General features: G+C 37.1%; 1 protein-coding gene across 3 annotated transcripts; it reads right to left on the minus strand.

Annotated features, from left to right (window-relative positions):
• Window positions 1–1,709: 1,709 nt before the first annotated feature.
• LOC126693142 (F-box protein SKIP24) lies at window positions 1,710–23,122 on the minus strand. 3 transcript variants are annotated; one of them, XM_050389017.1, is made up of 5 exons: window positions 22,763–23,121; window positions 22,504–22,677; window positions 20,795–20,957; window positions 20,557–20,701; window positions 1,710–2,068 (listed from the first exon to the last, which is right to left on the minus strand). In XM_050389017.1, the coding sequence occupies exons 1-5, from the start codon at window positions 23,023–23,025 to the stop codon at window positions 2,025–2,027; spliced, it is 789 nt and encodes a 262-aa protein (XP_050244974.1). In that variant the 5' UTR covers window positions 23,026–23,121; the 3' UTR covers window positions 1,710–2,024. The 3 variants fall into 3 exon arrangements, with proteins under 3 accessions (XP_050244974.1, XP_050244975.1, XP_050244973.1); XM_050389018.1 differs by having other exon boundaries at window positions 1,710–2,028; window positions 22,763–23,119; XM_050389016.1 differs by lacking the exon at window positions 1,710–2,068 and adding an exon at window positions 2,075–2,241 and having other exon boundaries at window positions 22,763–23,122.
• Window positions 23,123–23,228: the final 106 nt, after the last annotated feature.

Raw genomic sequence — 23,228 nt, forward strand, 5'->3', positions numbered from 1 at the left:
TGGCAAGTTGTTACTGGTTGTTATTGTTTGGACAAAAAAGTAACTTTAGTATTAGTTTCAAATTTAAACCAATAACAACTAACCACCTGTGATTTGTTGTAAAAATGTTGTAGACGTAACATCTCTATTAGCTACATCAAGAGCAAATTTCATAAGTTAAAACTCTCTCTCTCTCAAAAAAAAAAAAAAAACTACATAAACAATACCACTAATGACAGTTAAGATAAGGACTAATTCTACTCATTGTTAAAACTTAAGAAACCAATAGCATTTTGAAACTTGAACAATCAATTGCGCTTATAGAATAAACTTTAAGAACTATAACATTAGTTACCCACTTGAAAGAGAGGGGGGGGGGGGGGGGTGGTTTAGTGTGTAGGGGTGGGTGACGTCAGGGTTTGAAACCCCTTGAATGTGGGAGAAATATTAGCAAGTAAAAAAATTTAAAAAAAAAAATCCACAGATTTTTCTTTACCAGACATTTAAGGCTTTCCACAGTCGCAGATACGTAGAAAACATATGATTTATAACAGAAGGTTGGTCTTTAATTGACCAAACTCGAAAAAGTACAAACACAACAAAAGCCCATCTGCTTGCACCAGCTAATAATAATACTCATATAAGCCTTCAGCCAGGACACTGTCCCCATGTCAATTAACTTGCCTCACCGAACTATATTACACACCTCCATAGTTATTGAATGCCTGAGACTGATTCCAACTGCCAAATTGCTTTTGTTATCTCATTATTTAACAACTTCGGATAGTTCCCTATTGCTAAAAATAGTTCTTTTATGGAAGGTTGTGAGGTCCACCTTCGTGTGAGTGGAAAGATGCATGCATCTGAAACACTTTGTATTTTCTCCTTCTATAGACATGCTACACTTTGACACAACTTACACATTTGTCAATATTTGATTGAGTACATCACTCACACACGGGTCCACCACTGATATTTAGTGAAAAGTAATCTAGTCACCATTTGTCACATGTCTAAGTTGTGTTAAAGTGTGAGGGCAATTGTGTGATCCTAGACTTTTTGTGCTTGTGGGGAGGGGTATAACAGCTTTGAATTCCTCCCATCCCATCACCAGAGCTTCCCTGATTGTCAGACACACAGCCATAATTCTACTTGGGGCTGACAAACTGCAAGAGCCAGTTATCCTCTTCTGGCCTTCTCTATCCTTGCCGAAAAAGCTTGTACCCTTTCAAGTTTCAACTGACCTTGCAGCCCTCCAGCAGAATGGAGTTGCCAGCCAAGACAGAGTAATCAAAGATTTACTGTACATCAGAACATTGATTGCAGTAACAACAGCACCCTCCATGGCAACTTTAGTTCATATTTCCAAATGGACATCTAAATTTTCTTCATTTGGTTCAGTTTTGACCATTAGAGCAAAGAGCATGTTCTCATTAAAACTTGGATTAGCAGCTGGCTTGTGATTTTGGCCTGGGTGGATATCATGAGAATTTATTTTGGGGTTTGGGTGGTCATACCAACATGATGATCTGAGTCTTCAGCTGGTTTTGGGGCGGATATGTTTAGGTCCCATGTATATCAATGAATGAACGGCAAAAGATAATGTAATGCAATCATTTTGGTTAATGACGTGACTAATTTTTATATAAAATAACGTAACAAGATGTTAAAAGGATAATATACTTCATTTTTTTTTTTTTTTAACTATTTTGCTCTATGAATCAGAAATTTAAACTTGAAAATTCAAAATAAATGAAGATTGTACTTCTGTATAAGCAAAGAGAACTTGATAATGATACACAAGCTTAACACTGAAAAGCCATACCGATGGCTGCAACAAAGTTTACAATATTATCAAGAACTCTGGCTCCAGAAATCTTTCCAATAATCATTGTCCCATTGTTGCAAGGCTCATCAATGCCTTGTGCAGTAACTCACTCAACAAGGCTAGTCTGGATGGTTTATACAACAACTACTGAGGAGGGATCGGCAAGTTGATCCAGGACACCTACTAACCCATGATGTTTTACCTTGGCTTTCATCCATCACCTGGACAAACAAGTAGGGCACATTAGAATGTGCTTCCCACCTAAATCTCACAATTAGTATAACATTTGCAGTTTTGGTACTAAAAATGAATACAAATAACCAAAGCTGGATAAAAAACAATTGAAATAAATAATATAAAACCAAAGCCTTGAACTTTTTGTTGACCTTTAAAATTTTGACACGTTAACTTTGCAAGCCACATAAGTTTTGGCTCTGGAAGGAAAAAAATTTCTGTTAGAGCAGAGTTCTTTTTCTTAGACTTCAAATCCTACACGAAGCAAAAGTCTCTAAACAACCTAGAAAATAAACAAAACATCAGATATTGTGGCTCCACTATTGCTATTGCTATCTTCACCATGGCTAACCAATCTTAATCCTTTTCTTATATTTCTATATTTCTTTATAAAGTTTTAACTTTGGAATTTTTGTGTTTATTTTTTGCAACATCTAAAACTAGTACGTTATCTCTTATATTTCTTTGTTGTATAGTCATATATTCTTTTGTTTTGTTTCAATAATTTCTAAGCTCTAAATCATCTAATTCTATATATATATTTTTTTTTGGGGGGAAGGGGGGAACTTTTCAAAGTTTTGATATCTAATTCTTTGATTTTCCACTTTTTTTTTTTTTTTTAGGCTTTGAATAATCAGATTTTTTTTTTTTTTTTGATTTTTTGAAAGTTTTAATATCTAAATTTTTGGGTTCAATTTTTGCAATAACTGAACCTATCAACCATATAAACCATGGATTAGTCTTTTAAGAGTAACACCATCTTTTTCTTATATTTCTTTATTGTGTGGTCATCTATTTTTTGTTTTGTTTTAATAATTTCAGCTTTGAATCTTATACATGACACATTATACATTTATGCAAAGTTTTTCTGCGCATTGCATGAGTTAGCAACTAGTTGAGATAAATTAGTCAATCAAGACATGACTCACATTTGCAGAAGATTGGCACAAATTTGGATGTTTCAAATTCTGAATAAATATTCAGTGTAATTAACCAATTCTTTCAAATAAATTATTTGTCATCATTTGGGTGCCAGTACTACTACCCGAGGCTTAAAATGCAATGGGAAGGAACATATCAACCAATTTTTAAACCCTTTTTTCAACTGTTTAGTATGTAGAATGCTGTGATTGTGTTCATAGAAAGACAGATGTAGTTTATTAAGAATGCAAAGAAGTGTTGCATATCTCAAGCCACACAGCTAGCTAGTAGTGTAGCTGGGACTGATGAAGGAAGCACTAGCTCAGCCACAAGACCAGCAGTCAGTGCAGCATTTGCTGATGAGGTACGCACTGATCAGACTACCAAGCTAGCATCAAAGGACAAGATCAACTCAGCAATCTTGGAAATGATTGAGTCCATGCCACATCATGAGTTCTTCATCCAGGATCATTGAAGAAGTTAGTTCCACAAATCTAGGAGTTAGTTACTTAGGCTTGCCACGTGTACAGCCACCAGAAAATTCAAATAACTGATTTTGGCGCCAATAGTTGAGTTAGTTATTTCTCTGTGTATATAAACAGAGTAATGTGTAGATGTTTATTCATTCAATTCATTTCATTGTAATTCATTCTTCAATCAATGAAATTCTCTCTATTCTATTTAGTTTCTCTGTTTCTTTACATGGTATCAGAGCACTAGCATGTGCTAGCTTCGCTTCTTGTTACAAACTTTTCTTGTTTGCCAAACAGAGAATACTTCAAGAGTTTTCCTTGAATTCTGATTTTGCAAGATCTTAATTCATCTCTGTTGATATTGAATCTTGTCTTTCGATTCCATTTCCAATTTCATTAGAAGTTTCATTCAAGCTTCGTGAAAATCATCAATGGCCTCTGTTGAAGGAAGTGACTCTGATCCTACGCACAATCAATCCACACACCAAGCTCCTCAGTCTAACACAGAAATCAATTCTCCCAATCGGTTTTTCCTTAGTGCAAGTGAGAATCCTGGAAATATCTTAGTCACTCAACCACTCTTGGGGATGAGGAACTATCAATCTTGGTCTAGGGCTATGGTTCTAGCATTGACTGCCAAGAAAAAGATAGGATTCGTGAATGGCAAGATTGTAAAGCCTGAAGATGATTCTCCTCTGTATGAAGATTGGGAAAGTTGTAACACAATGGTGCTTTCTTGGTTGATCAACTCTATGCATGATGATGTTTCAAGTGGCATCATGTACTGTGAGACTGCAAGGGAGATGTGGCTTGAGTTACAGCGTGTGTTTTCACAAGGAAATGGACCAAAGGTTTATAATCTTCAGCAAGAGATTTCACAGATAACTCAGGGGCAATTATCAGTGACTGAGTACTATTCTAAATTCAAGAAGCTTTGGGATCAATTGATTCATTATGAACCTTTACCAGCCTGCTCTTGTGGAGCAATGAAAACTCTGAGCATTGCACATGAGAAATCCTATGTGATGAGGTTCTTGATGGGACTCAGTGAGAATTTCGAGACAGTGAGGAGTCACATTCTCATGCTTGAACCATTTCCTTCAATGAGCAAGGTATATGCTCTGGTTCTCCAAGAAGAATCTCACAAAGGCATTGGCCATGGCTCTACCTTCACACCTAAGCCTGATTCAGTGGCAATGTATGCCAATACCAGGGGATATTCAGGCAATAAAGGTGGTTTCAAGAAGGAAAGACCTTTGTGTACCCATTGTAACATGCTTGGACATACTATGGACAAGTGTTACAAGCTCCACGGGTATCCACCAGGTTACAAGCACAAAGGGAAGCCTAATTCCAATGCTAACCAAGTTTCATATCCTCAAGGTCAAGCTGTTGAGGTTCCTTCTAATGCATCTGTTCAGTGTCCTATTTCTAAGGCACAGTGTGAACAATTACTTGCTCTATTCAATTCTGGGACTGGTCAAGGTGCTAATCACCATGTTGCAAGTGTTAGTACAAGTGCTGCTGTCTCTAGCATGCTTTCTGGAGCTACTGGTTCGCATGCTGCAACTGGTGTGCCTTCCACATCTATGACATCTTCAGACTATACTCAATCTACCTTTGTTGACACCATGTCAGGTATCAATCCTTTGCTTCATTTTTCCCCTTCCTTGAAGCATTCAATCTTTTCTGCTAAAGTAGCTGATAGGGATGTCTTTTGTGCCACTGATTGGGTCATAGACACAGGGGCTACAGATCATATGGTCCATTCTATTGCATGTTTCACCACTATCACTGCTACCCTAAACACCTTTGTCAATTTACCTAATGGTGAAGTTGCTTCTGTTACTCATGTTGGCATTGTGAAGATATCAGAACACCTTATACTTCACAATGTTCTTTGTGTCCCATCTTTTAGTTTCAATCTCATCTCTGTCAGTCAGTTAGTTAAGTCCACTGCTTGTTGCCTTATTTTCCTTGGACATTGTTGCTTTATCCAGGACCTTGCTCATTGGAGCACACTTGGTCTGGGTAGAGAAAGCAATGGACTTTACTTGCTGGACAAGAGCTACATTTCTTCACCATCTGTTGCTGCTTCTGTACATAGTCCTCAAGTTCACATCTGGCACTCCAGATTGGGCCACCTGTCAAATGCCAAATTGGCTTCAATAAAATCTAGTGATGTACCTAGTTTCATTTCTGTTGAGACCCTTGATTGTAACATTTGTCCCCTTGCAAAACAAAAACGTTTACCCTTTAATAAAAGCTCTCATTTGTCTAAATCTTGCTTTGAGTTGATTCATTGTGATTTGTGGGGACCCTTCTCGGTTTCTACCATTGATCATTGCAAGTATTTTTTAACCATTGTTGATGACTATTCTAGAACCACTTGGGTTTATCTGTTAAAGCATAAGTCTCAAACACAATCTGTTTTAGAACAATTTTGCACTATGGTGGAGACTCAATTTTGTAAGAAAATTAAAACTCTAAGGTCTGACAATGGGACTGAATTCATCATGAAAGATTTTTTTGCAAAAAGGGGCATCTTACATCATTTGAGTTGTGTTGAAACCCCTCAACAAAATGCTATTGTTGAGAGGAAGCACCAACACATCTTAAATGTGGCAAGAGCTCTCATGTTTCAATCCCATTTACCTTTGCATTTGTGGGGTCATGCTATACTAGCTGCTGTGTACTTAATCAACAGAACCCCTTCATCTGTTTTGTCAAATCAGATTCCTTATGAAGTTTTATTTGGTCATCCGCCTAGCTATGCACATCTTAAAGTGTTTGGTTGCTTATGCTTTGCTTCCACTCTTTCAAATCATAGGTCTAAATTTGCCCCTAGAGCTGTTAGGTGTGTCTTCTTGGGATATCCTTTTGGGGTTAAAGGATATAAGGTTCTTGATTTGTCTACTAACAAGGTGTTCCTTTCTAGAGATGTGGTTTTCCATGAAAATTCTTTCCCTTTTGCTTCTATTTCACCTCATAATGCAGATCCTTTCCTATCATCTGCTGTGGAAGCTTCTTGTTCAGCTGGTGTTGCTGATTTTGTTACTCCTGTCAGCATTTCTGAACCCTCTTCCATGGATTTTACTGATCCACCTTCTTCTTCTCATCAGCATGTTCCACTTGTCTTGTCTTCTAATCCTATTTCTTCTTCTAGTCCTATACAGATGTGTCATTCTGATGCAGTACCTTCTTCATCACCACCAGTTGCTTCAGTGCCTCCAGTGCCTCTAAGGAAGTCCACTAGGGATATCAGACCTCCTGCTTATTTGCAGGACTATGCTTGTACTGCCATTGCACCTGGTGCTCCTTATGCTCTTGATCAATGTCTTACATATTCTCACTTGGAGCCATGCTACCATTCTTATTTGCTGGCAGTTACTTCTAGTCCTAAAGAGCCTTCAAATTTCTCCCAAGCTGTTCAAGATCCACTTTGGAGGGCTGCCATGGACAAAGAAATCCAGGCCCTTGAACAGAATCATACTTGGACTGTGACTACCTTGCCTCCTGGTAAGCTTCCCATTGGCTGCAAATGGGTTTATAAAGTCAAGCTTAACCCTGATGGAAGTGTTGAAAGGTTCAAAGCTAGGCTGGTTGCAAAGGGGTATACTCAAAGGGAAGGTCTTGATTTTCTTGAAACCTTCTCTCCTGTTGCTAAAACAGTTTCAGTGAGGGTCTTGATTGCTCTTGCTGCTGCCAAGCAATGGCCTTTGCACCAATTGGACATCAACAATGCCTTTTTGCATGGTGATTTGGATGAAGAGGTTTATATGTCATTGCCACCTGGTTTTCACAGTAAGGGGGAGTGTGTTTCAGATTCTTCCACTGCTCCTAAGGTGTGCAAATTGGTTAAATCTCTTTATGGGTTGAGACAAGCTTCAAGGCAATGGTACACTAAGCTATCAACAACAATAAAGGAGCTTGGTTTTGTTCAATCTCAGGCTGATCATTCCTTATTTGTGCACAGCAAAGGGTCCTTGTTCACTGCTCTGTTGGTCTATGTTGATGATATGGTGATCACTGGCAATGATCATGCCTGTGTTGTCTCTCTCAAGTCCATTCTTGATCAAAAGTTTGGTATTAAAGACTTGGGATCACTCAAGTATTTCTTGGGTTTAGAGATTGCAAGGAACAAGAGTGGGATCAGCTTAACACAGAGGAAGTATGCCTTGGAAGTGCTTGAAGAAACTGGTATGACAGGGTGTAAACCAGTCCAAACCCCAATGGAACAGCAACTGAAGTTGTCTAAAGGCAGTGGAGACTTACTTACCAATCCAGGACAGTATAGAAGGCTCATTGGGAAGCTTATGTACTTGACCTTGAGCAGACCGGATATCACATATGCAGTTCATAGACTCAGCCAGTTCTTAGCACAGCCTAGAGCACCACACATGAAAGCAGCCTCTAGAATACTTCAATACATAAAAGGAACACCTGGTCAAGGTGTTTTCTTTCCCACTAAATCTGATCTACACCTAAAAGCATACTGTGATGCTGATTGGGCAGGGTGTCCTGACACAAGAAAGTCTCTAACAGGCTATTGTGTGTTCCTTGGTGATGCCTTAGTGTCTTGGAGGTCTAAGAAGCAAAGCATAGTCTCTAGGTCTAGTGCAGAAGCTGAATATAGAGCTATGGCTAACACCACATGTGAATTGACTTGGATTTTGCATCTGCTACAAGATTTACATGTCAAACATGATCAGCCTGTGTTGATGTACTGTGACAACCAGGCAGCAATCCATATAGCAGCTAATCCAGTGTTCCATGAGAGGTCAAAACACATAGAAGCTGACTGCCATATTGTAAGGAATAAGATCCTTGAGGGTGCACTCAAAACCTTCCATGTTTCGACTAAGAATCAGTTGGCAGATGTGTTTACCAAGGCCTTGGGAGTGGAGAGTTTTTTAAGGCTAATTAGAAGACTAAGTGTCATAAATATTTTTGCTTCTCATGTGGAATATCCTCATACTGGTATGGAAGATCAACAGGCAAGAGCTGTACTCTTGAGGGGGAGTATTAAGAATGCAAAGAAGTGTTGCATATCTCAAGCCACACAGCTAGCTAGTAGTGTAGCTGGGACTGATGAAGGAAGCACTAGCTCAGCCACAAGACCAGCAGTCAGTGCAGCATTTGCTGATGAGGTACGCACTGATCAGACTACCAAGCTAGCATCAAAGGACAAGATCAACTCAGCAATCTTGGAAATGATTGAGTCCATGCCACATCATGAGTTCTTCATCCAGGATCATTGAAGAAGTTAGTTCCACAAATCTAGGAGTTAGTTACTTAGGCTTGCCACGTGTACAGCCACCAGAAAATTCAAATAACTGATTTTGGCGCCAATAGTTGAGTTAGTTATTTCTCTGTGTATATAAACAGAGTAATGTGTAGATGTTTATTCATTCAATTCATTTCATTGTAATTCATTCTTCAATCAATGAAATTCTCTCTATTCTATTTAGTTTCTCTGTTTCTTTACATAGTTATTTCACCAGTTGAATACAAAGTCTACAATGAAACCAACTGAACAAGATTCTTTAGGTCTCTCAACGGAACTCAGTATACTGAACACTGTCTAGTATGTGTTGCGGCCAAATTATGCATCAAACCACACAAAGCACCAACATCACCCACAAAATCTATATGAGTTGGACTCCAAAGTTACACACCCATAAGGTTCTACATTAAATTAATATGTGGTCGATTCCACCCTTAGATCCATTGTTGTCAATACCGTACAGAAGTTCATTTCAGTTTGATCAACAGAATAAAATATTTTGATACCGGTCAATACCAATGTACCGTTTCAAGTTTACCACTTTAATAGTATATTAATATCTTGTAGGTGTCTTAATGGACCTCAGTAAGCTGAACACTATCTGGTATGTGTTGTTGAGGCTAGATTATGCATCAAACCACTCAAAGCACCAACATCACCCACAATATTTATATGAGTTGGACTCGAAAGTTACACCACCCAATAGGTTCTACATTACATTAATATTTTGTCAATTCCACTGTTAGATCCAATGTTGTCAATGCTATTCCGTTAGATCCAACATTATCAATACTATACTAGAGGGCGTTTTTTGGTCAAGGGATGAGATATTTCAATATCAGTTAACTGTGTCAGGCTCACTACTCTATATATGTGCACTATATTAATAAATATTGGTCAAAATCATATAATTTGTTAAGTGTATAAAATTTTAAATCAATGTCCCAAACAATGTCTTTATCACTAACCCAACATATTAATTCAAACCCAATAAAAATTATACATCCTTTTTTTTTCATTAGTCCAATAAAAATGATACATCTAAAAGGGTAAAAAAAGATAATAAAAATTTGAAAATAAACAGACTTCACATGTGATTAGGGGTTCCAAAAAAAATGAAAAGCTGATTGAAAGTTTTTGTTTCTAGTTGCAAGCTGCAAAGTTAAAGGTGCAGTTATTGGTTTGTCCACCCCACAGATTGATAGTACTTTTTTTCATTAATATAAAACCCTTGAAAGGTAATAAGACACGTACATACATAGAAGAAGAATGAGATTAAGGTGTGTTTGAATTGGGTGAAAACTGTTTCCGGAAATCATTTTCCGTAAAACCGGAGTGTTTGGCTGTCACGAAAAATATCATTTTGCAGAAAATGACTTCCGGTTGACCAATATTTTCACCTTTGACCCGGAAATCATTTTCTCCCCTCATTTTCACTTCAAATCACTTCCGGAAAAAGAGAGAGAGAGAGAGAGAAGAGAGAGCCCAGATCGCGCCGCGCCGCGCCGACGAGCGGCGCGATTGACGATCGCGCCGCTCATCCGACGATCGCACCGCGCCGACGAGCGGCGCGGTGCACGATCGCGATCGATGAGATCGCGCTGTGCGATCGTCGATCGAGCGGCACGATCGACGATCGCGATCGACGAGCGCGCTCATCGGACAATCACACCGCTCGTCGATCGACGAGCGGCACGATCGTCCGACAAGCGCGATCGTCTGACGAGCGTGCTCGTTCAACGAGCGCGCTCGTCGATCGACAAGCGGCGCGATCACGATCGCGATCGTCGATCGAGCCGCTCGTCGGACGAGCGTTTTGCCGGATTTGATGCATTTTCTGGTAAAATGTTTAAATGAACCAAACACCAAAATTAATTTTCCGTAAAATGAATTTTGTGACAGCCAAACACATAAAAACGTTTTCCTTTCCGGAAAATAGCATTTCCGAAAAATAGAATATTTTCCGGAAAATAGCATTTCCGAAAAATAGAATATTTTCCGGAAATGGTTTTACGCGAACCAAACACAGCCTTAAATGGCTGGCACTGGCAGAGTAACCAAGAAGGACGACAAAAAGGGATATGCAAGTGAATTCTTGTATTAACCGGTTTCAGTGAGCGAGTTACAAAAAAGCCCTCCCCTTTAACAGAAATTTACAAATGACAGAGATGTTTAATTCGAGCCTGCTATACATTTACCGGCTGAAATCCAAAATATAACTCAGAATTGCTGAGACAACCTGGTACAGCCCCGTATTTGGGGTGATATGTTTCAGTAGGTATTTCTGTACCGGTTCACACACTGATACTGGTTTGGTAAATAACAGCCGTACCAGCCAATACGGTACAAAATTGACTACATTAATTAGATCACACATTCTCTCTAATCTTATCATTGTATGTTTCAGTAGGTGTTTTTGTACCAATTCACGTACTGTTTTACAGTAAATATTGGCCGTACTAGATAATATGGTATGGATTTGACTACTTTGGTTAGATTACACGTTCTCTGTAGGCTTATCAGTGAGATATAATATACTACTAGTCTACTATCAATTTCATAAAGTCATGTATTTAGTGTATTTAAAAAATAAAAATAAATAAAATAAAATAAACCTTGGACAGTTTGCAGATGAAACATTTCTTGGTATCCAATCATCTTAGGATTCGACAAACATGGTTGTTATGGGGGAAATATAAAATCCAGAGATGGGTTCGATGGAATCCTTGACCAATAAAAAATATTAGATGGTGTAACATTTACTAAGAGTTAGACCTCATATGCATGTGTTATCTGAAATAAGACAAATTTGATAAGATCATAAAGAAAGGTAACAAGCAAAAAATACACCAGTCTGGACCATATTCAGTAATTCAGATTTCAGATATACCAACACTGCTTACTCCAAGGTCAAACACAAATAGACTTAGTAAATAAACAATTAAACATCGCATGAAAACATTAAAAATAATAAAAATAATTTCTGACTTTTGTGACAAATAATGAAAAGGCTTATATGCAGATATCAATATAAATTCAAAAAATAAAATGCAACTGGTGTACTTGGTCAAAACACAGTGGACTAAGACAGTTAGCCCATGGAAATAATGGGGCAAGAGGTCCTAGCAGAAAAGAAATAAAAGCACATTCATGTTGACACAGCACACAGTCTCAAACACAATCTGTGGCCTTTTTATTAAGGAAATTTGATATCATTATTGACAGATCTAGGAATCCAAGAGAGGGATGCAATAAAGACCAACTGCCACCAAATTCAGTTGGTTAAATGGACCTTCCAGGCCATTCTCAGTCACTTCATCACAATTCAACTGTTTTATTCCACCAGATTGGCAATGGTCAGCAGGAGATTCGCCAAACAGATTGTCAATGGATGGGTTTTGGTCTGGGTGATTAGCTTCTGAGTCTGATGAGGTTTCAGCTATGACTTAATCTAGTATGGCTGATAAGTAAAATTTCATTAATTAAAAGGAAAAGTTAACAAATACCCTAAGGGCATTGGTTTAGAAAATATTTTTAGAAACTTTTTATAGGAAAAAAAAAAGACAACAACAACAACTACTTTCTTTTTTTACAGTTTTTTATATTTCTTATGAAAGTAGTATTAAAACTTTCCTAAACTGTTCATTAACAAATCCCCTAAGGGTACCCATTAACCGGACCCTTAACTAAATGCAAAGGGGCGCCACTAATGTACATAGGGTGTATGCAATAGGTACACTAAAATTCAACACACAAAGTACAACGATCAAGTAAGTAGGGCAAATTAGCAAAAGTAAACCCCCCCCCCCCCCCCCCCCAGGTTTATGGATATGGGTTAGATCAGTACTGGTAGGGCTTGAGGACATGTTTATTTATTTATTTGATAAATAACAAAATTTATTGATGTAAAATAGACCAAGTACATAGGGGGCATACTATGGGTATAAGAAATAATGATGTAAAAATAGCCTAAGTACCTAGTGGGTATGCTATGGATACAATAAAATCAACCCCTCAAGGTACAAAGATAAATTAAATCTGGTAGTGAAAACAAGAAAAAAGAACCCGATGCTAACATCGAATCAAACAAATATTTGAAAAATAACAGCTTAAGATCAAGACTTCTAGCATTTTGTTCCTCCCAAATACACCACATCAAACAATGAGGTATGGCCTCCAAATAATTATATTTTGATATCAACCAAACCGACCTTGTGAAGAAGTTAGCAAGGCAATAACACTCTTTGGTATAACCCATTGAATTCCAAACAAAACAAACACCATAGTTCACAACTTAGTAGCTAGATCAGTATGGATATCAACGGGGTGGGCTCACGGTGGTTGACATGTGGTTCTAGGTTTTGGGTTCATTGGTTGGCTTTGATGTGTGGGTGTGGGTTTGTTGTTGGTTGACGGTGGGTCCAAATTCCAGTATGATTTGGGGTAGTGGGCTTCAAAAGTTGCTGGGAGGTAGCAATGGATGCTTTGGTGACAATGATGAATAATTCTTACAACAGATTCCAGTTAACTAGGCTATCATGTCATTAGGTGAGTATTTCATTGTTGTTGAGTACAAGATTGCAGGTTGGGATATGGGATGTGGGTGTTCAGATTGAAGTGACTGTTTAGGATTTTGTTGGAAAACCAGATTGGGGTTTGCTTTGATACCAAATCTATGTAGCAACAATAACAGAATTTGCATAAGCAAATAAAACAAAACAAGCAACAGGGCTAAACCCTAAGCTTCACCACCTAAAGCTGTTTGAATCACCACCAAGCTAGAGAAAATATCATTCAATTTTTCATTCATCAAATTCAACATGATGTCAACATTATGAGAGCCTGATTTTAATGGGCAACTAGGGTCACATCAAAAGGAAAAAAATAATGCCCATTATTATAGCGTAAATAAATCCCGGAAATACTTGATCAAAATAAAATCACATCATTCAAATCAGCCAAAAAAATTCTGGTGTTTGTACTTTTGTGTTGGGGGGGTGGGGGGTGGGGGGATGGTGGGTGGAGAATAAAAGTAAAGTCAAATACTAGATTGTCTTCGCTCAATTATGCAACCGTGTAGAACTCAAGAGACAAGAACACAATCGTAGGGAGGTCCACAGTTCAAAAAAAGGAGGAAGACATCAAACAAAGGGTTAACTACAGAGACCAAGGAAGAGGAATTACTTCAAGAAATCAACACTTTTTTTATAGGTAGGTAACATTTTTATCAAAAGAAGGCACAACCAAGTACACAGGTTGTGTACTCAAAAGGCAACATATATCAACTAAGAGTACAAGAATCTAGGAACTCAAATAAATTATGGAAAGAATGACCACTTTATGTCATCCAATCATACAAGGTACATAAGAAGATCATCTTAAGATCCGTCATGGTGCATTCAACTCCTTTGAACATACTTCTATTGCGTTCTTTCCAGATCACAATAAGCAGAAAGTGCCTGTTTGGTTCAGCTTATTTATTCAACTTTTTTAATTTGAAAAGGCTAAACTAGAAAAAAGTAACATTTAAAATAGTTGTATATTGAAAAAAGTGCAGTTTCAAAATGGGATGCCGAATGGGCACAAAATAGCATTCCAAATATCTCCATTCTGATGTATAGCAAACTGCCCTTCAAACAAGCTGACATATCAATTACCCTCCTAGGCATGACCCACTGTACCCCAAATAAACGTAATACTAGAGACCATAAATTTCTCAGTATCACGAAAAGTAAAGAAACAACACTAAAGTCCTAATAAAGAAACATCACTGTAGGATTTCAGCCTAAAATTGATCAACACTCCAAAACATAATTCATCTGACATGAATCAAATTATCGAACCCTATACCAGCCCAGAATATAACATGTATATGTGTGTGTGTGTGTGTGGGAAACAGCTAAACATACGCCTCCAGGTCTCCTACAAGTACTGTACCACGGAAGGAAACCACTATTTTACGTCAAATTTCATATACTTCCTTTATGTTTTTATGAATAATTTCTTCCTTCTTTCTTGTTATGCTTACTGCTTATTGGAATCTTCTCCTTTACTACATGTCTTAAATATAAAAGATGGCTGCCTGACTTTGGATGTGCCCAGTCCTGGAGCTGATCATTTCAAATTACCTTCTAAAAACACATAACTCATCAGTCCACTGGTTGTTAATCATGTGTTTTTCTTGTCCATAACCCTTCATTCCTTTATTAACCATTTGTTAAGCAAGAATATCTTCACATCCTAAGGAAAGGTTCATTTGGTTGGGGAGTTGGAAAAATGGGAGGATAGAAAAGATTTAAGGCCTGTTTGGATAGGCTGTTCATAAAGGTGCGTTTTAAAAACGAGCGTTTTTAAAACATCATTTTAAAAACCACAGATAAGCGTTTGGTAAAAATGTGAAAATATGCGTTTATTATTTTTAAAGCTACATTAAGCGTTTGGATAAGCTGTTTTAAAATTACTGTTTGGAGTGTAAATTCCAAAAAAGGACTTAACAATTTTGTTAAGGTTATTTTGTCATTTTTCCTTTAATCAGTGTTTTTTTTAATTATTATTGAAAATATGTAATTAAGCCGACAATTACATTAATAATAATAACAATAATGATGTTGTCGTTGTTGGAATCATGGAGAGAAATTTATATAATTTAAAATTGAAAAAAAAAAAAAACCCGACAAGAGGAAGATATTAAAATGATTAGGAAAATAATTATATTAAAATAATTAGTAAAAAAAAATAAGCAGAGCTAATTGGTATAACTCAAGGGAATCAAACAAGTATTAAAGTAAATTTAAGATCATGAAATAAGTAGAGCTCATCAAAGTCATTGACAAAGAGTTGAAACTTGAAAGTGAAGATAGATAATGTTGTTATTAAGTCATCCATTTTTTTTAAGATAAACAAGTTTTGGCCCCAAGGAAGAGGAACAGTAGTAATCTCCACTTCATGAGGCAAAGGTCCCTAACTAATTATGCTGCTCCCTTCGGGTTGTTATTAAGTCATCCATATGGTTTCAAAAAAGTGAGTATCCAAGGTTGTCATTTTTTTTTATCAACCTCATCAAAGAATCTATACTTCTACCAACAATGGTAAAGTTTTTTTCCCAAAATCTCATAGCAGCAATGGCAAATATCTGATATTATTTAACTAATGTACAGAATATATAGTTTATTATAATATATATATATTTTTGATAACTAGTATATATATATATATATATATATATACTATTGTTTTTATTTTTTTTATTTTTGGAGTTAAAGAGTAGTACTATAACACAGTTAAAGGGAATAAAAAAAATACACCATCTATAGCCACGTGAGTGACATGACCATTGGGATGGGTAAAAAGTGAACTTGAAGACTTGTCTTTCTCACTTCCCATCACTGACCACAAGTTTCAAAATTTTTCATTGAGATTCACAGCCGGATAAAACAAAGAAAAAGAAAAAGTGGGGGAGAAGGAACTTGCTAGAAGTAAAAGAAGGAGAAGAAGTTCATGAGGTAGCATCAAGGAAATGAGAAGAAGCAGCAGCTTGATTTGATCTGCAACGACAGGTGAAATTTTTTATCAAAGATTCACAAAAGCCTCAACTGCTTCTTCGATTTTTATTCTTCTTCAAAGACCTTCAATTTCTTAGAAATCCGGTATCCAAAATTCGGTATTCGCTCCGGTATTGCCGAAATGTCTCCGGTACGGCCAGTATTTAAACCGGAACGAAATACTAGCGTTCCTATACCGGCCAAGGTTCCGGTACGGTATACATGGGGGAAGGGATAAAGCTGGTATTTCTTATCGTGTTGGCGCTATTTTTATTTTCTGAAGAAAAAAATAGCGGTTAGCCCATCTGCGTCTCTAAAAAAGCAAAGCTTTGCAGTGTTTTGTAAACGTGAAAAATCTGGATTTTGAAAACGCAAACGTGTTGATTTTGTGGAGCCAAATGATTTGGCAAATCACGTTTTGTCTAAAATGCACGTTAAGGTTTTGTGAACAGCCTATCCAAACGGGCTCTTAGTTTTCACTCATGTGTGTTTGGTTGGAGGGATGGAAAGGCCCCTTCCAAAGATATCCATCAGCCCATGAGGAGAAATGAAATCAAAAAAATCAATCATAGACGAAGTATAACTTACAGCCCCTGACCTCTCTAATGGAAAACGGATTACATTAAAGTCATCTCCCAGACACCATAGCAAATTCCACCAACTGATAAGTCCTACCAGTTTGTTCAACATTATATGACGCCTCCTATTCAAATTTGGACCGTGAATACCTGTGAAAGCCCACTCAAACTGATCACCAACATTTTTAAATTTGCAAGAGACTGAGAAATGTCCCACCGCTTCCTCCACCTTTTCCACAACCCTTCGATCCCACATAAGCAAAATACCACTAAAAGCACCTTCAGAACCCAAGTAAAACCAATCTATATAAGGACAACTCCAGATGCTATGAACAATTCCTCTAGTAATCCACTCCAATTTTGTCTCTTGCAAACAAACAATATCAGCCCTCCAAGTACGCAATAGCAACTTCAAATTCATTGAGAAACAAGCAAAGCCCTATCCCTACTATAGAGTCTGATGTCATCAACAGAACCACAGCCAACTGATTCTGCTCGACAAAATCATCTACAGCATCACTCGGTGGCAAAGATATCTGAATCAGGACTGCCACCCTCCTCCCATCGCATAATTCAAGGACACACTGCTCAGAATTCTCCCATTTCTTGATTATGTTGCCAGTATGCTCCTGAAGGATTGTTCACAAATCATGTTGCAAGCCTTCATCATAATCAGATGTAGGTTCCAACCCTTTACAGGTCGCAAGTCATGTTGCAAGCCTTCTTCACAATCAGATGTGGGTTCCAACCCTTAAACTATAGGTCTCCACAGACATATTGGAGCAAATAGATTTAGACACCGCAATCATCTCAGTGCAAATCAGCTCTAAATGGGTTTGGATCGGCTCATAAACTGCAGCATCAGAGCTGGGAAGCATCAAAGGACCTATCTTGGTGCATGCCGAAACAGAAGGGTGGGACGATTTTTGTTGGGAAGACTTGTGAAGGGAAAGAGTTTGGGGTTGGGTCACGTGAGAAGAATTAATGGGCTGTGATGATTTAGGCCACCACACAGAAATGGGTTTAGGGTTAGGAGTTGGTTTCTTTATATGCTTAAAAGATTTGGCAACAGTGGGCTTCATTTTTAAATTCTGGCCTACTTGAGAGAGGCCCATTTCCTGAACATTAGACCACTTGACCCCCCACTTACCATCCAACCCATGTTCCATCCTAAAAGAAACATCTAATACCAAGCCATCTTCAGTTCTTTTAGAAACAATACCATTTCTAACGGACAAAATTTTTGCCCCAATTTGTGCATTCGCCATCCCAGAATTTCCCTCGCATAAATCATAGTGTTGACCACTCAAGTATGAATTTTTTTTATTTTGAAAATTTGGAATTAATTTCTTTCCTTTATTACCTCCACCACCTTTGCTCTACCGCCCCTCCACCGCTGTCAACATAAGTGTATTGGAATCACTATTTCGGCACGTCTCCGCTAGTCTCAAAACAGTCTGTTTGATCCTAGATAAATTCTGGGAGGGCAGTTTGGCAGCAAGTGTCTCTGGAGCAATAGCCTTCTGCAGATTAAATCCAAATCCTCTCCAACCACCACCCAATTTTCATCCGGCACCACAATGAAACCTTTCCGATGACCATGCAAAAGTTCTGAGATCATTAGAAAAGAGCCATGTGCATTGGAACCCAATTGCAGAATGAAGACTTTATCTCCGCGAAATGTCCTGGAGATACATTGGATATGAGGTCCTCAAAAATGGCTAGCAAACGCTTTGTACTCTCTTTGCCCATGAACACTGAACATAAAGACTCCCTACTTCTCTCATAAATACATAATATGTAAAAAGTACCTCCTTCTTCAACTGAAAATTCAAAAGTTTTTGACTCAATGAAGAAGAAAATAGAACCTCCCACAACAACAGAAAAGAAACTAAAAAATACAAAATTTGATGGCTAATCCCAGGTAGCTAGGCCTTGTTTGTGGCTAATTCAATGTAGCCAAGCCTTTAGAGCCATGGGGATATTACTTTAAGGATTGATAGGGATCAAAATTATGAAGGGTTGACACAACCAATACAAATATTTAGAACAGAAGTAAGACATGAAAAATGAAAATTCTCTTTGCTATTATATTTCTTTCCCCCTTTTTTTTTAAATGTATTATATTTTAAAAAAAAATAAGGAAAAAAAAAAAGCACTGAACAAGCAGAAAAAGAAAGAAAAAAAACAAGGGGAAAAAAGTAAACAACGTCAACAAAATAAAATAAGGACAGAGAGAACAGTAAAAGAACAAACCAACAAAGAAAAAAAAAAAAATCAAAGAGAGGAGAGATACCTGTTCAATGTTATAACTAAGGGGCAGAGAAGTAACTGGAATGGTGGCAGCAAAATCAGCAGAGTTTCCTCTCCAAATTGGAGAGAGAGCATTTTGGTGGGCCAAGGGGGAAAACACTTGAGCCCCAGCCCCACCAAAATCTCTCCAATTTTTCACCCCAACCAAACAACCCCAAAAACCCTTTTCTCTCCTCCATTTTCTATCCTCCCTATTTTCACCCCAACCAAATGGACCCCAAAGGTCTACTAGTAAGACTCATACCGTGTTGCATTTCTCTTTTCCACAAATGTTGAGTCCATCGCATTACAAAATTCAGGCTGGTGTGCCATTTTAAATTTCACCTATAGGTAAGCACTGAGTACTTTGTTCCCAAAAACACGACACCAATAGCTTTAGAAATGGCATCAAATTATGGAGGAGCGTTGGATACATACTTCAAAATTATACTGCACCCATTTTGGATGGCTACAATTAGTGTGAAAAGAAACGTATTGAGCAGCTTGTGGACCAATACAATACAAATGGTAAAGCAACAGAGAAAATCACAAAAGAAGGCCGTAATACACCACATGTTTGCTTTCTTCACTTGGACCATGTTCTCGGGTAAGATTTTATCAGTGCAGAATCATTGGAAAAGGAATATTTTGATCACTGATTGGTGTTGTATGTGTAAGAATAGCAGAAAATCAGTTGAAAATTTTGTTCAATGTTCAATGGCAAGATGCATTTGGTCTTTTGTGTTTGCATTATTTGGAGTTTCTTGGGTTATGCCAAAGATCGTGATTTAGATGCTTTGATGTTGGCAAGGGACCATCCACATAGAAGCACTAAGATATGGAAGGAAGGTGGTTTGGTTGTGTTAATGTGAGTAAGTTGGCAAGAGCATAATGGCAAAACATTTGATGGTGTCGACTGTCGAACATCCAAATCATGTTATCAAACAATCTATGATGAATGAGTTATGCTTGGATGGATGCCATCGGAAGTATTCCTTCTTTTCCTTTTTCAGATTTCCTAGACTATTTGAACTTGAGATTGTAATTCTTAAGGAGTAGTTTGGTACAAATGTTGTGAATTCAAACTGCAACCTATTTCTTTAATAAAATTATTTAACTTTAGGAAAACAAAAAAATCCATGAAAGCCTAAAATAATCACGTAAAACAAAAAAACAAAACATGCATATATGATAAGCAATTCATATTCTTCACAAAGTATTCACGGAAAAAGCAATTATGAAACCAGCTACCTTTCCCTACATGTATCAGTACCTCGGGAAAAAAAAAAAGTTGATGCACTTAAAACTACATGACAAATAAACTAGAAAAGTGATGGATTAAAATTCTGACATCTTAGTCGTGTATTATCAGATGTATATGCATATTTTATTTCAATAAAGAACCAGAAATTTAAATCCTCACCTTTGTGGCATCTTTTCAACTTCTTTCTCTTGATGTTACATTCTTTGTCCCCACCATTCATTTCCATGGTATAATCTCGTAGAGGGTGATACTTCATTGAAACCAGTTCTTCTTTTGCTGTATCAAGCCTTCGTTTTTCATCTTTCTGCCCATAAAACATACAAAAAGCATCACAAACAATGAACTATGTAACTCTAACATGATAGTACCTACTGCTTAGTGAGAGAAAGACATATACATGAGCTTTTTCAAACCCCAAAATCTGTTGCTTGCAAAGCCTAAGTTCCATCTCAAGGGCATGAATCCGAGATTCCACAGGCACAACACATTGCCCAACTATTTCTTTTTGTCTACCTCGGATTACCTCTGGCTGCCACACATTCAAAGCCACCGAAGCTTGTCTTCAATCCCAATATCACATCACCCACAAGTCCAAAACCATATTATATTAGAACTGAAGAAAAAAAATGAAAAAGGTTCCATTTTTTTAATACAAATAGCTCTTAGAGATGAAACATTAAGACCATTAAACCTTATAAAAATTCCAGCTATGTTTTCTTTTTCACTTTAAAAGCAAGATTATTGAAATTATACATAATAACATAAATGCAAATTAAAATGAAGAGATAAAAACTCCAATACCCTTTTTTCCTCTATTTTTCTTTGTTTTCTCATTTACCCAATACTCCTTCAATTTTGTTGACAAATGCCCTAAAGGCACAAGTAAACTTGAATTTAATACTCTATTAAATTATGTTTCTTTACCTTTTTCCACATAATTAAAAAGGAAAAAAAAATACACAAAAACCCTCACGTGGTTTTCTATAAAACACAAAACCCCTATGAAGTTTTGAGTGTAACACTTAACCTAGTACTAGCAATATTCTTTTATGTGCAAGTCATTAAACATCCATGATAATAAACAACATGAGCTGCTTATAATGACATGTAAGGACATGTGCCCATATTTAAGGTTGCAGCTTACTTTATTATCACATAAAACAGTTCTAAGTGCTACACAATTAACAATTTACACTTTAAACATAAAACAGGTCTAGTGTTACAGTCAACACCTTAAGGGGGTGTGTTTAACGAGAGAACCACAAGGAAGTTTTGTGTATTTTTCCCCCAAAAAAAAAAAATATATATATATATATATATACTCAAACATTAAGAAGAGCACATACTACTGCTTTAAACTTATTTTCTTGTTTTTTTTTTTTTTTTTGATAAGTACAACTACTTTACACCCATGTCTATGGTGAAACAATTATTATTATTATTTTTTAATTGCGTAGAACCTCCCCAAGGTAGGGCCCTTTGGATCCACCCCTGAGAAGTAAACGACAGATACACAACCCTCCCGCTAGAACCATGTAGGTTGCATTTGAGATTAGTGTTTAAAGTCAGTTTATTTTACTATTTAGCTTATTTTTCCTACTATTCATGAGTCTCACTTTTTGGTATTATTCATAAGTTCCATTGTACTAATTCAACTAGCTTTTACCTTTATATACGCTACTTTCAGTAAAAAGTTTTTAGTTTCAACTAACTAAATTGTTCCCAAACGGACCCGTAATGGAACTCCTCCTAGTGCCAGTGGGGATGACTCCCAAGTCCCAAGCCTACAACTACTACTACTACTAGTCTGCACCCTGATGAGTTATGTGTACAGTGAAACATTGTAAAGTACTTTTTGGGGGCATAATACAACTGATAATGGAATGTATAATATGGATATAGGTTGTATAATAAACCCAAACATTTAATTCTTGTAGTAATCACTCACATAGTAATCCTTGTAATCTAGAATAGTCTTGAATTATTTTAGGCTTAGGATGCAATAAAAATAAAAAATAAAAAAACTTGAAATCCATAGGCATAGCATTAGCATATTTCATGATTGAATAAAGAAATTGCAAGGACTAGGTTGAAGAAGTTGATTACCTGAGGAGTCGTAAATGTGATAATTCAGAAACAGTTGTCTTCAATTTATGGTTCTCATCTGCCAACCGAGTCTCGATCTCTCGAATCTTTCTAGAATGCTCCACAATTTGACTCTCCTTTCTAAGCACAATCCTCCTATTCACCGCTAACTTCTTCTCTCTATCTCTCTCAAACCTTTAAAAAAACAAAAAACACTATCAAGTCAAATACAAATACACACACACACACACAAAACGACCCCGTTTCGTTAACAAAATACCTTTCTCTGTAAAGGGTTTTGGTGCTAGACTTGGTCGTCGATGATGATGATGATGATGATGATGATGATGATGATGAAGAGGACGGAAAGTCAGAGGAGAGAAGGTGAGACCAGAGCGAGTTTTCATTGGAGAGTCGGTGGAGGCGTCTACAAGAAATGGAGATAGAGCAGAGGTCCTTGTACCTAAAACCGCTGGTTTTGATACCGATTTCTAGGATTCGTCTCCACAGTTCATCTGGTAGGAACGAGTTTGAGATTGACATTTTTGTGAATTCCCAAGACAGATAGCAAGGGACAAGGAGAGACTGAGAGAGATTATAGGAGCAATTTTGTTTCTACACGCCGCAATAGACTTTCTTGTTGGTTTTTTTTTCTTTTTTCCTTTTTTAAGGTAAATGATATTGATAATTATAAAAATAAGGTTGTGGTAAAATAAAAATGGTAAATTCCATTAATTTTTTTTTTT

Source organism: Quercus robur, chromosome 7, assembly GCF_932294415.1.
Source record: "Quercus robur chromosome 7, dhQueRobu3.1, whole genome shotgun sequence".
NCBI lineage: Eukaryota > Viridiplantae > Streptophyta > Magnoliopsida > Fagales > Fagaceae > Quercus > Quercus robur.

Excerpts from the sequence above, each read along its gene's own strand:
- LOC126693142 (XM_050389016.1), bottom strand. The coding sequence starts at position 23,025 with ATGTCAATCTCAAACTCGTTCCTACCAGATGAACTGTGGAGACGAATC. Across the intron at positions 20,958-22,503 it reads TCACATTTACGACTCCTCAG|ACAAGCTTCGGTGGCTTTGA; the intron begins GTAATCAACTTC and ends TTGGGATTGAAG. Across the intron at positions 20,702-20,794 it reads TGGGGTTTGAAAAAGCTCAT|AAAGATGAAAAACGAAGGCT; the intron begins GTATATGTCTTT and ends TTTTATGGGCAG.